The sequence below is a fragment of the Lissotriton helveticus genome, chromosome 12, assembly GCF_964261635.1.
Source record: "Lissotriton helveticus chromosome 12, aLisHel1.1, whole genome shotgun sequence".
In the NCBI taxonomy this organism is placed as follows: Eukaryota; Metazoa; Chordata; class Amphibia; order Caudata; family Salamandridae; genus Lissotriton; species Lissotriton helveticus.
The window spans coordinates 274,473,153-274,489,075 of NC_136073.1; the positions used below are offsets into that span (position 1 = coordinate 274,473,153).

The 15,923-nt window shown below is 49.6% G+C and overlaps 1 protein-coding gene across 1 annotated transcript in view; it reads left to right on the forward strand.

Moving 5' to 3' along the window:
• The window catches only part of AP1G1 (adaptor related protein complex 1 subunit gamma 1), an 803,442-nt gene that overhangs the window by 109,279 nt on the left and 678,240 nt on the right, over positions 1 to 15,923 (forward strand). The window contains exon 3 of the mRNA XM_078671300.1: positions 2,525 to 2,728. Within this exon, the coding sequence (XP_078527426.1) occupies positions 2,528 to 2,728 (201 nt within the window). The 5' untranslated portion in view covers positions 2,525 to 2,527. The remainder of the gene's footprint in view (positions 1 to 2,524; positions 2,729 to 15,923) is intronic.

Sequence of the window (15,923 nt, forward strand, 5' to 3'; positions counted from 1 at the left end):
CATTTCTGCTGTCTTCAAGTGTCCCACAAGCTTATCGTCCAGTGCACGTGCCTCGCGCGCCCTTGCAATCGAGAGGGATGTGATGTGGCCCCGTATGGTAGCCTTGAAGGCATCCCAGACCACCGGAAAGGGTGTTTCAGGGAGATCATTATTCTCAAAGTAAGAGACAGTGGCCCCCCTAATGTCCTCCACATCCGCCGCGTCCCGAAGGATACTCGGCGGGAGGCACCATCTCCGTTCCCGGGCAGGACATGCAGCCGGGTCCTGCAGCAGTAACTCAACGTGGGCGTGATCAGAGAGAGAGAGAGAGAGAGAGATGTCAGACATGTCGACCTCCAGAGTGTCGCGGAGGAGATCACTAGTAGCAAATAAATAATCTATACGAGAGTAGGATCTATGGACATGCGAGTAGTAAGAGTACCCTTTCTTGTCCGGGGAAAAGTACCGCCAGGTGTCTAACAGCCCAAAGTCCGTCAACTGCTTGCGCAGAGTCGCCGACATTGCCCCTGTACCACTGGAGGAGTTCTCACTCCGGTCCATCTTAGGATTCCATACTAAGTTGAAGTCTCCGCCCAAAATGAGTGACGAGCCGTCCTGCGGTACCTGCCCCCCTAGGAGGTCTCGAATGTAACGGTCCTGCACCTGATTAGGGGCATATATATTGCACAACGTGATGTGACGACGCCCAACCTCTACCTCCACACAAAGAAATCCTCCGTCACCACCCCGGTAGGGTCTGCCGCCCCCCTGCCTGATGCCAGTCCTACACAGTATTGCCACTCCCGCTGTCTTGGTGTCAGCTGCAGCCCAAAACTGAAGCGGGTATTTAGGGTGTGCCATGCGCGCAGTGTCGGCCTGCATGAGGTGCATTTCTTAGAGAAATATGATGTCAGGGCGCTGCCGTAGGAGATATTGCCAAACCTGCTTATGCTTATTAGGTGAGTTAAGACCCTTCACGTTCAGCGTCAGGACCTTCAAGGGGCTAGGAGTATTTACTGTCATCTCTGAGCTCTGCCAGGATGGCCTGTATGCCCTCCAGGGGAGGTGTGCGCGGCTGGAGCAATCCGTACCATCTTCAGCGTCTGAGGTGAGGTCTGGTCGGCGCGACATTTTGGGCGGTCAGACGTGAGCTGGCGTTGTTTTGGGTCCCTGTGCCCCATGATTATAAAAGGATGGGCCAGTGGGGGCCCGATCGGCCACCATCCACTAGTAAGAGGAACAGTGGGCGACAGCTGCCACTCAGCGAGTGTCCACGTGGTCGATCTCTCCTCTTTAGAAGGGGGTGCCAAAGGAGTAGTGCTTGGCGACAGGGAATGAGGGGGGGGGGGGGGTGTCCAGCCAATACCCCAGCAGAGGCAGCGGCCAAGAGTGCGACCCACTGTTTGGCCCCGCAATCCGCCACTCAGCAAGGTGGAAGGGAGTAGCTGTCGATTCACCGATCCAAATAGTGTAGTGTCTTGCCAGCAGCCGGTCCGCGCTGCTCAGTAATGGGGCGGTAATTAGAGTGGACTGGGCAGGCTCTGACGTGGGCCATACAGAGCTGGAGGTGGTAGTCATCAGGTAGACCCAACCGACTTCGCAGCATGGCCTGCATCGTCGTTCCTCCCACCACCGGCAGGGCAGAGGGGATCCGACCTAAGAAAGTCAGGGGTGGGGGGGCGTGGCCAACAGCATGGCCGGCTAAGACGTGCTCCTTCGTAGCTCCGGACGAGCTGCACTGAATCCGGCTTTATACTGATGCCCCAAAACCCCGTTTCGACATTAAAAGAACACTCGCTTCCGTTCGTCAGCCAGGACGGAAGTACAACTGGCAGAGAGATTATCATCTCATTTCATTTTGCCAGACGCCCTGAAGAAGTCTTTGGGGACATCCCCAGATGAAACACGTGCTGGCTGGGTAACCATTCTGGATTAAAAAGAAGAGAAAATACATCTCATGACTATTCATCTTCATTTCAGTGTATTTATTTTATTTATTTATTTATTTGAAAGTTTTATAGAGCGCGAACAAGACCTTTGCGAGTATCAGAGAGCTTTACAGTACATGTGTATAGACATATCAAACAATAAAATGAAGCAGGACCATAAGAATAACATCAGAAAGCTTAATAAAACAAAAGGATAAATCAAACATCAAGGATAAACAGGACCATAATGAATAGCAACAAAGAAAATCACAGATAGGACAAATCAGATAAGGTGCAGAACCGGACCGGTCGGTCTGAAGGGTGATGGTAATACATTGATGATGGGGGTTGAAAAATATTAAAACTGAGGTGGAGCTATTGTGTACGAAACTAAATTGTCTCCACGCATTTCACGTAGTATTTTTTTAAAGCAGCGAGCATAAAGTTAAATTTGATTATTTTGAAAAGTGTATAGTGAATAGAAGCGCTCTGTTCTATGGTCAGTGAGACAGATTTTTCTTATTGGTGATTCACCATGCAAGTTAGACATAACCTATATTTTGGAATTTTGGTATTTTACCTTAATACACGATGTTGTTTTGTATTTTCACCCTCAGAGGATGCCAGCTCCGATCAGATTACGGGAGCTGATCCGGACCATCAGGACAGCTCGGACGCAAGCAGAGGAGCGGGAAATGATCCAGAAGGAATGTGCAGCCATCAGATCTTCCTTCCGCGAGGAGGACAACACATACCGCTGCAGGAATGTTGCAAAACTGTTGTATATGCATATGCTTGGCTATCCAGCACACTTTGGACAGGTTAGTTGATGTACAATGTGATCGTTTTGGCACAGGTGAGCTAAATGCAGAAGTAGGTAGACCTATACCTGCAATTATAGATTATTTTAGTGATATGCAGGATATCCAGAAGTCTTGACCTTTTTCGGTAAAATAGAAAACTGCATGGTTGCACAATGTTTTGAGGCATAGGTCAGCTTATCGAAAGGCTATTGTTTAAACTGGCTTGTGCATGGTGCCTAACCTCGGCTGTCTGTATGATCAGTTGTGTTAAAAGCACTTCAAGCCAGAAGAGGGGGATATCATTTTCATATCTCACTTCCAAACTGTGGAATGCCCACCCTCTTGGTTTACAAAAGGCTCCCTCTGAATCAATTTTCAAAAAGAATTTAGACTTTTCTTTTTAATACTTTTTTTGTTGATCATACCTTCCTTCTAGTGCCTGTAGGATACTTTTTCACTTAGTGCCTGTGCACTTCTTTTGAAGCAGTAGTGCACTTCACAATGGTTTATTATAATTTGCTATGGCTGCCAGACTGCGCTTCCTTGTTTTCAGAAAAACATTGAGTAGTTTGAATATTCGTGGCTAGATAAATTGGTGTAGATTTGCTACTTTGAGGTGTCGGTGAGTATATTTGCATGATGTCCACACAGAGCATGTTGGTTATAGAACAGCCAAAGATGAGTGAAAATTTGTGGGGCATGGTTCTTCCTACGATGAGTGTAGGGGAGTGCCCCTTTTTGACATGGTCACTCACACTTTTTGCCTGGTAAATGATTTGACTGAAAGTGCACTAGGTCCATTTTAACCAGGTCCCCAGTGCCAGAGCTCTTTCCCAAAACTGAACAATTGTTCCCCCTAAGTGGCAAAACCTTTAGCATCTGCTGTAAGTTCCTAGTAAATGGTACCCTGGTACCTAGGGACCTACGGTACTAAAGAGAGCGTCTAAGGGCCGCAGCACAAATTGTGCCGCAGTAACGGACACCTCACCAAGCCCTTGCAAGATTGACATTGCAGGCTGTGTGTCTTGGTGCAGACAAAATTGAAAATACGACATGTCACAGATACCTGTATGAAAACTGTGACGAATGTTAACGCGGAAAATGAACATAATGTAAAAGGAGGAAAATTCAGAGATAAGTGATAAAGGATTAAATATGGACTCAAATGCAAATTAAAAATAAGCTGTGCCACAGGTTGGGGCCTTAAGGTGTCCCATCAAGATGTTGTACAGATCACTGTATGCCATAACACCTGCCACTGCCTGTAATATTTGTTACAAACACAACAGTGATGGACAGAATGTGGATCAATGTCACACATTCACCCCAGTCCAAAGATCTGGGCCCAAATCCATCGTTTTTCCACTCCACACCACCCTGGGTTAGACAATGGCGATATGCAAATCAGCGCTGACCCTGTGCCCCATGGGAACAGTCCAGTCCGAACTACAAAAGCCATGTCCTTCCCAGAACGGAAACAAGCATCCGAGGACCGGCCCGGTTTCGAGGTAACACCTCTCATCAGCCCGGCTAGCTTGATTCCAGTGGTGTGGAGTGCCTGGGACTCACGTCTGAGCATCCCCAGTACACTTAGAGCGGTAATTGCAAACACAACAGTGATGGACAGAATGTGGATCAATGTCACACATTCACCCCAGTCCAAAGATCTGGGCCCAAATCCATCGTTTTTCCACTCCACACCACCCTGGGTTAGACAATGGCGATATGCAAATCAGCGCTGACCCTGTGCCCCATGGGAACAGTCCAGTCCTGTAGGAGAGTAGGGTCTGCAATCCTATGATCACCCAGATTTTTGCTTTTTGCTGCACTGGTTTACGACTTTCCCTGGCTGTGGGCCTGCTAATCAGACCCACAGCCTAGCTGTTCTCTCTATCCAAATTGTACTCAGGTACTGAATTGGCACTGGGCCCTCTCCAAGTCCCTGTACCCAGGGCTGAGGTGTACCCAGAAGTCTCCCAGGGGCTGAAGCATGTATTATGCCACCCCTGGGCTGACTAACTAAACTGACACAACTGGCTGCACGACAGCTGGGGCAAGGTGGTGTACTCACCCTTTGCTTTAGATATAGTATACCTATATCTAACCCTAAAATGGACACACAGATCTCCTATCAGTCACTCCTATGGCAGGCCTTAACAATCCTGAAGGCAGAGTGCTTGGAATCGTGTGAGATGGTGCTCTGGCATGAGCTGAGCCTGTCTGCGGCTTTCGGGATCCATCCCTTAGCCGTTTCCATGATATCGCATACCATGTACTCTTAAGTGCATTATAATCCTCGCGGTTATATGCCAACTCTGGTATCGCTTTATCAAAACATGTCGAGTAAGGTGTCATACGAATTGGAATACTAACCCCTCGCCAATTCTGGCGACGGGGTTAGCATTCCACCCTTCTAGAGGGACACGACATGCATGTAACCTATAACCCGGTTAAAAGTCAGACAGAGCCTTAGCATCCACAAAATGGATGCTGCCACCGAGACACAAGTCTGCCCTCCTGCTGCTGGGAGTCCTCCCAGAGCAGGAGATAAGGACAAAGGGTTTCCTGCCAGGGGCGGTGCCAGCACCGTCCCAGACAGGGTTTTGTGTATTGTAGGTAGGCAGGGCTTTAGAGGAAGGTGACTGCACGTGGCACCCCGGTGCTCACTTTGCATAGGCTGGCTGGAACCAGTTCCAGGGTCACTCCAGACCCTGTGCTGGGGAAAAGCCCGCCAAGGAAGTGGGTGTAACCACCCCCCTCCTAGTCCCACCCATAGGGCAGGACTTAGTCGCGTGCCAGCCCCCTTTTACAGGATAAAGGTAGGAACTGGCCCCCTTCCAAATCAGATCATCTTTGAATCCTGAAACTACTTTCCACGAAAGGAACTCAAGACTTCTTCCTAAGATTTCTCCCTTGTGACTAAGGAGTAGTCACCCTGCATCCGCAGGCACCATCTTAAGAACACTGCGGTCTGCTGCAAGTCTCTCCTCCGGATCAAGACTGCCCAGCTCGACGAGAACCGGCTTCCCTGGCACCTCTGACCTCTACCTGCATCATCAGTCACGCTGAGATTCGTGGGTGTGACGAGACCTCGAGGGACCGGCCATCTTCAAGACTGCACGACTTCTTTCCCGCAAGCCCGCTGAGTAATTTCCTGGTGAGTGCTTTGGGGTCCGAGAAGCCCCGACCCTGAGCAGCTCCAGCACCGAAGAGCAGCCCCCCAGCATCTCCACGATCTGCGTGGGGCCCTTCTGCTTTTTGCTGCTCACCGCGTTGTTTGGCTACTAGCCCGCTGGCTTGTGGCCTTCTGAACGACACCCGACAACATTTCTGCTGCTGGTCTGGTTGCTCCAGGCTGGCCCGTGCTCCCTTCCAAAAGAGGAGCACCCCGGACCCTCCTGGTCCACTCAAGACGCCATTTTGAGTCCACCGCGTGGGCTTGAATTAGCCAAGGCTTGTTGCCCAATCCTGGGTAACTTCGACGCCGACAGCTTCATCCATCGTGGGACAGCTCGCCTCTCCATCCTGGTCGCCGACAACGCCTCCTGGTCCGTGAGATCTGCAGAGCCAGCGTCGCCCACTCACCTAGTCGAGGTGACTTCGCCCGGTGCCATCCTGGTGCCCACTTAATCACTGGCTAGTGATTCAAGAACTTGGTCCCCTCTGCTTTCAGGTTTCTTCTTCCTTGATCCAGGCTTGGATCCATCGAACTTTTCTTCACTGGTCGCCTGCCAGCAACTTCCTTCTTCCAGGCTCCTGGTCCGGCAACGAGATCCCCGACGTCTTTTCAGACCTATGCAGCTGCAGCCCCTGGGCTAGGTAACTTCGGCACTTCGGTGTCCCAGCATAGCCTCACTATCCTAGGGTCAGGATCCACTGTCGTTTTCTTCCTACCAGGTCGGGTTCGCCCGTGAACACTAACTTTGCCTTTACTAGCTCCCATAGACTTTGTCCCGCATCCCGCGTGAGAGTGCACACTCTGCACCCGAGTCCCCTAGGCCTCCTAGAAGTAATCTAACGATTCTATAGTCAAGTCCTAGCGAGTCCAAAGCCTATTAGTACTGTACTTACCTGCTAGTAATTTCGCATTCCACTTTTAAAGTATATGGTTTTTCGTGCCCCTCGGGCATTTGTGTATAACGTGCTAACTTAAGTATTTTCGTAAGAGTTTTGTTGTGTGCCTAGCACCCTGTCCTCATAAAGAGTACAGGGTTGTTGTGATTCTAATAAATACACTGTTTATTTTCATAACACTTGTGTGGTGTCCTTTCACTGGGTGTTCAAGGGGTAATGTGATGGTAAAACAGCTGGCTTAACACGCCCTCTAGAGTCTTAGCCTTAGACTGCTCGTATCCATGCTACTAGGATAGCTGGTCTATAAGGTTGACTTACAACCAATCATCAATAAGGGTTGTTTGGACTGATATATAGTGATCACTAGAATAGTGAACACTGCACATCAGGCCAACTTCTCACATTGGTGGCAGCGGTTGGGATTTGAGCTTGCTGTTGTTTTACCACACATGCCCTAAGAATATCTTGTGAAAGATCACATAAGTACTAAAAGTACATATAACTTAGCTTAGAATACTCTGAGTTCTACTGAACCAGCTGTTGTAGCTCCTAGGGCCTAGCACACCCTAAACTACAACTCTAGCAAGGGATCAGTAGGCAAACATATAGTGTAGGTAAGTGCACCACTTACACCTCACTAGAAAAGCATGTCTACCCAGGGAGATTCTACTGAGACTCCCCTGGTCAGTATTGACCCTCCACAGGTCACTTCAAGATATGCAGCTCTCAGTTTCCAGGAGATGAGACAAATCTGTGTCTCCAGAAAACTGAAGCAGGGGTCTAACCCCACCATTCCCTTTTTAATGGGTCTCTTAGAGACTTATGATGCGAGAAAGCTTTCTCAGCTAGATGGGAATATGCCAGCCTTAGAGGGTACCTCTGGGGATCCAGACCTCCCCAACATTGCCAATGCAGTCGAGGAGGAGGAGGATCAGGAGGAACTCTCTGGGGATGAGGTAGACAAAGGTCTTGAGGTAGTCAGAAGGCTAACCAGGACCAACTTAGACTTACTTGGGCTAGGATCTGGGGGACCCCCAGTACTAACCCGAAGTGGGCCTAACCTTGGAGTTAGGAGAGATAGATCTCTTTCTAGGGACTCCAATAGATCTCTGCACTCTAATGCCTCTTCTCAGGGGAGAAGGAATCCTCCACAGAGGAGATTTACTTCCCCTCAGAGAAGGGAGCATGAAGCTAGGATGAGACAAGCTGAACTGAGGATTGAAAGGGAAGAAATTGCCCTGGCCAAAGAAAAGCTTGCCCTGGCAAGAGAGCAGCAGATGAGTGGGTTAGCTCCCACTGGTGGCAGCAATCTCCCAAGAGATAGAGAGAAGGGTTTAGATACTAAACACCTGACTAAAATAGTGCCCCCCTTTAAGCAAGGGGATGATATCCAGAAATGGATGGCTGCTCTGGAGAGGGCCTGCACTGTGCAGTGCATTCCCCAGAGTCAGTGGGCAGCTATACTGTGGCTCTCCTTTGATGGTAAAGGTAGAGATAAGCTCCTCACTACAAGAGTAGAGGATGCTAACAATTACCAGGTCCTGAAGAATACACTGGTTGATGGGTTTGGTTTAACCACTGAGCAGTACAGGTTGCTGTTCAGAGACACCCAGAAAACTCAGTCTCAGGACTGGTCTGACTTTGTGGATTGTGCCACTAAGGCTTTGGAGGGCTGGTTGCTGGGTAGCAAGGTTACAGATTACACAGGATTATATAATCTAATGATGAGAGAACAAATTTTAAACAATTGTCAGAACCAGTTGTTGCACCAGCACCTTGTTGATTCAGATCTGACCTCTCCCCGAGAATTGGGAAAGAAGGCAGACAAATGGGTCAGGACAAGGATCAAGCAGAACCAGAACCAGAACCAGGGTGGTCAGAAGAAAGCAGACCAGAAGGGTAATGTTAAGAATGAGCAAAATGACCAGAAGTCTTCACCAGGTCCCCAACAAACCAAAGAGGGTGGGGGTCAGGCTTCCCAGAAGAAGAAGACTCAAGAAGGCCAGTCAAAAAGGTGGTGCCAGTACTGTAAAAGTAAATCTCACTGGTTTAGTGAGTGCACCAAAAGAGGAGGACAAACTCCTGCCACTACAGCCCCTAAGGCAACTGCACCCCCTAGTACAGTCAGTAGTGGTAGTGTACCTCCCAAGGCATTAGTTGGGTTAACCTTGGGTACTGAGGGGTCTGACAACCTAGTTGGCACACTCACTCAGGCTGTCCTTGTCTGTACAGGGGATGTGGATATGTCCCCTGAAATAAGTCCCAATACTTTGGGCAAATACAGGCAGGCACCTTTGATAAATGGCAAAATGGCTCAGGCCTATAGGGACACTTGTGCCAGTGTCACCATGGTGACACCTAACTTTGTGGACCCTGGACAGATCATGCCAGGTACTGATTTCCTGGTGACCAATGCCAGCAATGTCACTACTAGTCATAGTGTGGCAATTGTGGCTTTCTCCTGGGGTGGAGTGAAGGGACAAAAGAAAGTTGTAGTCAGTTCAGACCTCCCAGTTGATTGTTTGTTGGGCAATGATTTGGAGTCATCACAGTGGTCAGAAGTGGAGCAGAGGACTCACATGGAAATGTTATTTTATTTTATTTATTTTAGCGATTTCTAAAGCGCCTGGTGACCCAAGGGCATCCCCGCGCTATGTAACTTGAATCCCATTGAGAGGGTAGGTAGCCGAGGGGTATTATTTGGGGAACAGATGGGTCTTTAGTTTTTTTCGGAACGCAAGGAAGTTGGATTTCAGTCTGAGGGCGCGAGGGAGAGCGTTCCAGCCCTTGGCCGCCTGAACTGAGAATTGACGACCTCCTGTTCGGGCTTTTTTGAATCTGGGGATGCAGACAAGATTCTCATTTTGAGATCGTAGCGATCTGGTTGCTGTATAAGGAGTGATCATTTCACTAAGGATCGCAGGGCCAGATCCGTTGTAGAGCTTGTGTGTAATACACATTGCTTTAAAGTGCACCCTTTGGCGCACAGGCAGCCAATGCAGGGCTTTAAGGGCTGGCTTGGCGGATAACCTGGAGGGGGTGTTGGTAATCATGCGTGCTGCCGCATTCTGTGTCCGCTGGAGTTTCGTGAAGGTAGCCTCTGGGGCTCCCAAATAGACCAGATTACTGTAGTCCAGACGGGACAACACTAGGCCCTGGATAAGGAGCTTTCTGGACATGGGTGGGAGTAAGGGCAGAATTTTACGGGTTTTACGCATTAGCCCAAAGCATGTGCCCGAAGTTTTGGTTGCCTGGGTCTTCATTGTAAGATGTGGCTCTAGCCATACCCCGAGTGTCTTGATTTCCGATTTTGGGGGGGGGATTTCACCGAATACTTCGGGCCATATCGTGGGAGGGATGGTTGTCCATTGTTTGCCGAGTAACATTACCTCTGTCTTAGTCCCGTTCAGTTTCAATGATGATTCGTTCATCCAGTTGTGGATGTTTATGAGGCAGTTGGTAAGATTTTCAGGATGGTCAATCAGCTGGGACAGGGAGATGACTAGTTGGGTGTCGTCAGCGTAACTCACCATTTTGATGTTAAAAGGTGTTACCACGTCCTCGAGGGGGGCCATATAAACGTTAAAAAGCGTCGGGCTTAGGGAGGAGCCCTGGGGGACGCCGCTAGTGAGTGGGAGGGTGGATGAGTGGTGGCTGTCATCCCATACTTGAAAGGTGCGTCCTGTAAGATAGGATTCGATCCATTTGATAGCTGTCCCAGTAAGTCCTGCATTTGTCAATCTACTCAGAAGGACACGGTGGTTGACCGTGTCGAAGGCTGCACTTAGATCCAGGAGGATCACTGCCACTGATCCTCCTGAATCTAGTAAGCCCCTTGCCTCTTCGATCACTGCAAGGAGTGCGGTGTCAGTTCCATGTCCTGGACGAAAACCGGTTTGGGATTGTCGAAGCAGTTTATTTGTTTCGAGGAACTGGGATAATTGGATGTTTACCAATTTCTCGGTGACTTTGCCAATGCCTGGGAGTAGGGATATTGGCCTATAGTTGGACAGGTCTGATGGATCTAGCTGGGGTTTTTTTAAGAGTGCTTTAACCACAGCACTCTTCCAGCTGTCGGGGACGGTTCCATGGGAGAAGGAACAGTTGATAAGGTCCGTAATGGTGGGGACGATTACTGAGGCTACGGTCTTGAGGAACCTGATAGGGGCTGGGTCTAAAGGGGAACCACTTTTCATTTTAACTAAGGTTCGCTCAACCTCTGCGTGGGTGACAGGTCGGAAAGTCTGAAGCGTAGAATGACAGATGCTTTTAGTCGGTTCGGGGGAAGTGCTACTTTCCGTGAGGTTGGGGGAGCAGGGGGGAGGAAGGGAAGCCAGGATCCGGGTGATTTTCTCGTTGAAAAAGTTGGCTAGTTCGTTGCTTCTGTCAACTTTAGGGGTGATGGAGGAGGAGGTGGAGGGGACTTTGGTCAGCTCTTTGACGATCAGAAAAGATTCTCGGGCTGAATTGGATGCTTCTTGTATACGTGTGTTGTAGTAGGAAGCTTTGGCTGATTTGATAGCCTCTTTGTAAATTTTGACCGCAGACTGGTAAGCTTCTTTGTTGGCATGTTGCCAAGTCTTTCTCCAGAGTCGTTCGGCCTTTTTGCAATTTTTGCGCAGTGTTCTCAACTCTGCGGAGTACCATGGTGCTGAGCCATGTTTGCCGTTTTTATTCTCTCTATTTCTGAGTGGAAGTATAAGGTCTAGGGAGACGGTAATCCAGTCTCTGAATCTTTTGTCAGCCGTATTTGGGTCTTCGGCCTGGGCAGGGATGTTTTTTTCCAGGGTCTGAGCCCAATCGTCCGTGGAGAGTCTGGGCCAGGTCCTATCCTTACTGAAGGTAGGGGGAGTACGGTTTGTCGTGAAGGTTCCCGGTAATTGAAAAGTGACCAAGAAGTGGTCTGTCCAGGGGAGGGGAAAGGCCTCCTTGGCAAGCATTGAGGACGAGTTGGTAAATACGGGGTCTAAAAGGTGGCCCTTGGTGTGGGTGGCTCCGGAGTTTAAAAGATGGATATCGAGAGCCGCTAGATCTTGAATCAGATCATGGGCTACCGGGTTGGCCGGGTCTTCTAGGTGGATGTTCAAGTCTCCAACTATCATGTAGTTTGATAGGGAGTGGGCTTGCGTTGTGACTAAGTCCAGTAGCGAACAGGTGAAGGGACCCGGGATACCGGGAGGGCGGTAAATGAGGAGTCCTGAAAGGGAGGTGGTTGCGCTAAGTGTGACAGAGAAGTGCAGACTTTCTGCGTCGGTAATCTGTGCGTCGTGGGTTTTGCAGTGGAGGTGTTCTCGATGAATGATGGCTAACCCGCCTCCTCTGCCTAGAGGACGGGGTAAGGATTGAATACAGTAGCCCTGTGGGGTTGCTAGGACCATGTCAGATTGAGAATGAGGGCCGAGCCATGTTTCCGTGAGGAAGAGTATATCAATTCCATGGTCTTCTATGATGTCGGCAATCTGAGTCGCATGTTTGGGTAGTGAACGGCAATTCAAAGAGGCAAAGTTAAGGGTGGCAAGTTTGCTGGGTTTAGAGGGTAGCGTGAGCTGCACTGGTTTACATGAGGGGCAGCAGGTGAAAGGTCCCTTGAGATTATAGATGTAATCACAGGAGGGTGGGGGAGGTCTGAGGCTGAGTCTGAGGTTAGGCTTGCCAGCACATGTGCTTGCTGTGACTAGGTCACAGGCCAGAAAATGCCCCACTGAACAGGTGCTGGATCCTGAAATGATGGACCAGACACCTTCCAAGAAGAAGAGCAGTAAGGGTAAGGCTTTGCCTTCCCCCTTGCCCCAGGTTGAGGATCAAGTCTCTGAGGAGGCTGATCTGGAAGAGCTGAGGGAAACTGAGCCTAAAGAGCTTGAACTTGATCAAGTTGAGTTTCTGGGCTCAGGGGGACCCTCCAGAGCAGACCTGGGGAAGGAACAGTTGAGCTGCCCTTCCCTTGAACCCCTCAGACAGCAGGCTGCTGCTGAGGCTGCAGGGAATGCCACCGGTGCCCACAGGGTATACTGGGAAGATGGACTCCTGTACTCTGAGTCAAGAGACCCCAAGCCTGGTGCAACCAGGAGGCTGGTCATCCCCTTGTCTCTGAGAGGTTTCCTTCTCACCTTGGCCCATGAGATTCCCCTTGCAGGTCACTTAGGTCAGACAAAGACTTGGGACAGGCTTGTCTCACACTTTCACTGGCCCCATATGAATGAGAATACCAAGGAGTTTTGTCGCTCCTGTGTCACTTGCCAAGCCAGTGGTAAGTCAGGTGGCACAACAAAGGCCCCCCTCATACCACTACCTGTGGTGGGGGTTCCCTTTGAAAGAGTGGGGATTGATATTGTTGGTCCAATGGAACCCCAGACAGCATCAGGGCACAAGTTTATACTGGTGGTAGTGGATCATGCCACCAGGTATCCTGAAGCTATTCCCCTTAGGACCACTACAGCACCTGTAGTGGCAAGAGCCCTAGTTGGAGTGTTCTCCAGAGTGGGTTTTCCAAAGGAGGTCGTTTCTGACAGAGGTACAAACTTCATGTCAGGATATCTGACTGCCATGTGGAAAGAGTGTGGTGTGAACTACAAGTTCACCACACCCTATCATCCACAATGCAATGGGCTTGTTGAGAGATTCAACAGGACCCTCAAAGGGATGATTCATGGACTACCTGAAACTCTTAGGAGAAGATGGGATGTCCTGATCCCCTGCCTCTTGTTTGCTTACAGAGAGGTCCCACAGAAGGGGGTTGGCTACAGCCCTTTTGAGCTTCTGTATGGGCATCCTGTAAGAGGACCCCTGTGTTTGGTGAAGGAAGGATGGGAGAGACCTCTCAAAAAGCCTGCAACCAACATAGTGGACTATGTACTTGGTCTCCGCTCCAGGATGGCTGAGTATATGGAAAAGGCATCCAAAAAGCTTGAGGCCAGCCAAGAACTTCAAAAAGCTTGGCATGACCAAAAGGCTGTTCTGACTGTGTACCAGCCAGGACAGAAGGTGTGGGTGCTGGAGCCAGTGGCCCCAGCAGCTCTGAAAGACAAATGGTCTGGGCCCCACACCATCATTGAGCAAAAGGGAGAGGTTACCTACTTGGTGGACCTTGGAACTCCCAGGAGCCCTCTCAGAGTGCTCCATGTTAACAGGCTCAAGGCATATGTTGACAGGAAGGACATGAGCTTGCTCATGGCCACAGATGAGGGACAGGAGGAAGAGAGCGACCCTCTCCCAGATCTGCTCACTCAGAATCCTGATGATGGATCAGTGGATGGTGTTGTCTTTTGTGGCAGCCTCACTGAACATCAGCAACAGGATTGCAGGCAAGTTCTGCAATCCTACAGACATATGTTCTCTCTGACACCCAGCCAAACTGATTGGTGTACCCATGATGTTGACACTGGAGACAGTCTGCCTGTCAAGAGTAAAATCTACAGACAGCCTGATCATGTTAGAGACTGCATCAAAACTGAAGTGCAGAAAATGTTGGAGCTGGGAGTCATTGAGCCCTCAGATAGCCCTTGGGCTAGCCCAGTAGTTCTAGTGCCAAAACCTCACACCCAGGGTGGTAAGAAAGAGATGAGGTTTTGCGTAGACTACAGAGGCCTCAATGCAGTCACTAAGACTGATGCCCACCCAATACCAAGAGCAGATGAACTTATAGATAAATTGGCTTCTGCCAACTTCTTAAGTACATTTGATTTGACAGCTGGGTATTGGCAAATCAGGTTAGCTGAGGAGGCCAAACCGAAGACAGCATTTTCTACCCCTGGAGGGCATTATCAATTTGTGGTAATGCCCTTTGGACTGAAAAATGCACCTGCCACCTTCCAAAGGTTGGTGAATCAAGTCCTCACTGGGCTGGATGACTTCTGTGCAGCTTATCTTGACGATATTGCTGTCTTTAGCTCCACCTGGGAGGATCACCTGGTCCACCTGAGGAAAGTGTTAGAGGCCCTGCAAAAGGCAGGCCTCACTATCAAGGCCACAAAGTGCCAGATAGGGCAGACACAGGTTGTGTACCTGGGCCACCTTGTGGGTGGAGGCCAGGTTCAGCCACTGGAGAGTAAGATACAGGCCATCAAGGACTGGACTCCTCCAATCACCCAGACTCAGGTTCGAGCTTTCTTGGGCCTGACTGGGTACTATAGGAAGTTTGTCAGAAATTATGGGTCCATAGTGACCCCTCTTAATGACCTGACAAGCAAAAAGATGCCAAAGAAAGTTCAGTGGACAGCAAGCTGTCAGAAAGCATTCAATGACCTAAAGCAGGCCATGTGCACAGCACCTATCCTAAAGAGTCCAGATTACTCCAAGCCATTCATTGTCCAAACAGATGCTTCTGAGTTGGGTGTGGGGGCTGTTCTGTCTCAACTGAATTTTGATGGTAATGATCAGCCTATTGCTTTCATTAGTAGGAGGTTGACACCCAGAGAGAAAAATTGGTCAGCTATTGAGAGGGAGGCCTTTGCTGTGGTCTGGGCCCTGAAGAAGCTGAGGGCCTACTTGTTTGGCACTCACTTCACCATTCAGACAGACCATAAGCCCCTCTTGTGGCTAAATCAGATGAAGGGTGAAAACCCCAAACTGCTTAGGTGGTCCATTTCCCTACAGGGGATGGATTTTACAGTGGAGCATAGACCTGGTACTGATCACAGCAATGCTGATGGGCTCTCCAGGTATTTCCACTTAGAGCAAGAAGACTCACCTGGTCAAGGTTAGTTTATTGTCCCAAAGTTTGGGGGGGGGTCATGTAGGAGAGTAGGGTCTGCAATCCTATGATCACCCAGATTTTTGCTTTTTGCTGCACTGGTTTACGACTTTCCCTGGCTGTGGGCCTGCTAATCAGACCCACAGCCTAGCTGTTCTCTCTATCCAAATTGTACTCAGGTACTGAATTGGCACTGGGCCCTCTCCAAGTCCCTGTACCCAGGGCTGAGGTGTACCCAGAAGTCTCCCAGGGGCTGAAGCATGTATTATGCCACCCCTGGGCTGACTAAACTGACACAACTGGCTGCACGACAGCTGGGGCAAGGTGGTGTACTCACCCTTTGCTTTAGATATAGTATACCTATATCTAACCCTAAAATGGACACACAGATCTCCTATCAGTCACTCCTATGGCAGGCCTTAACAATCCTGAAGGCAGAGTGCTTGGAAT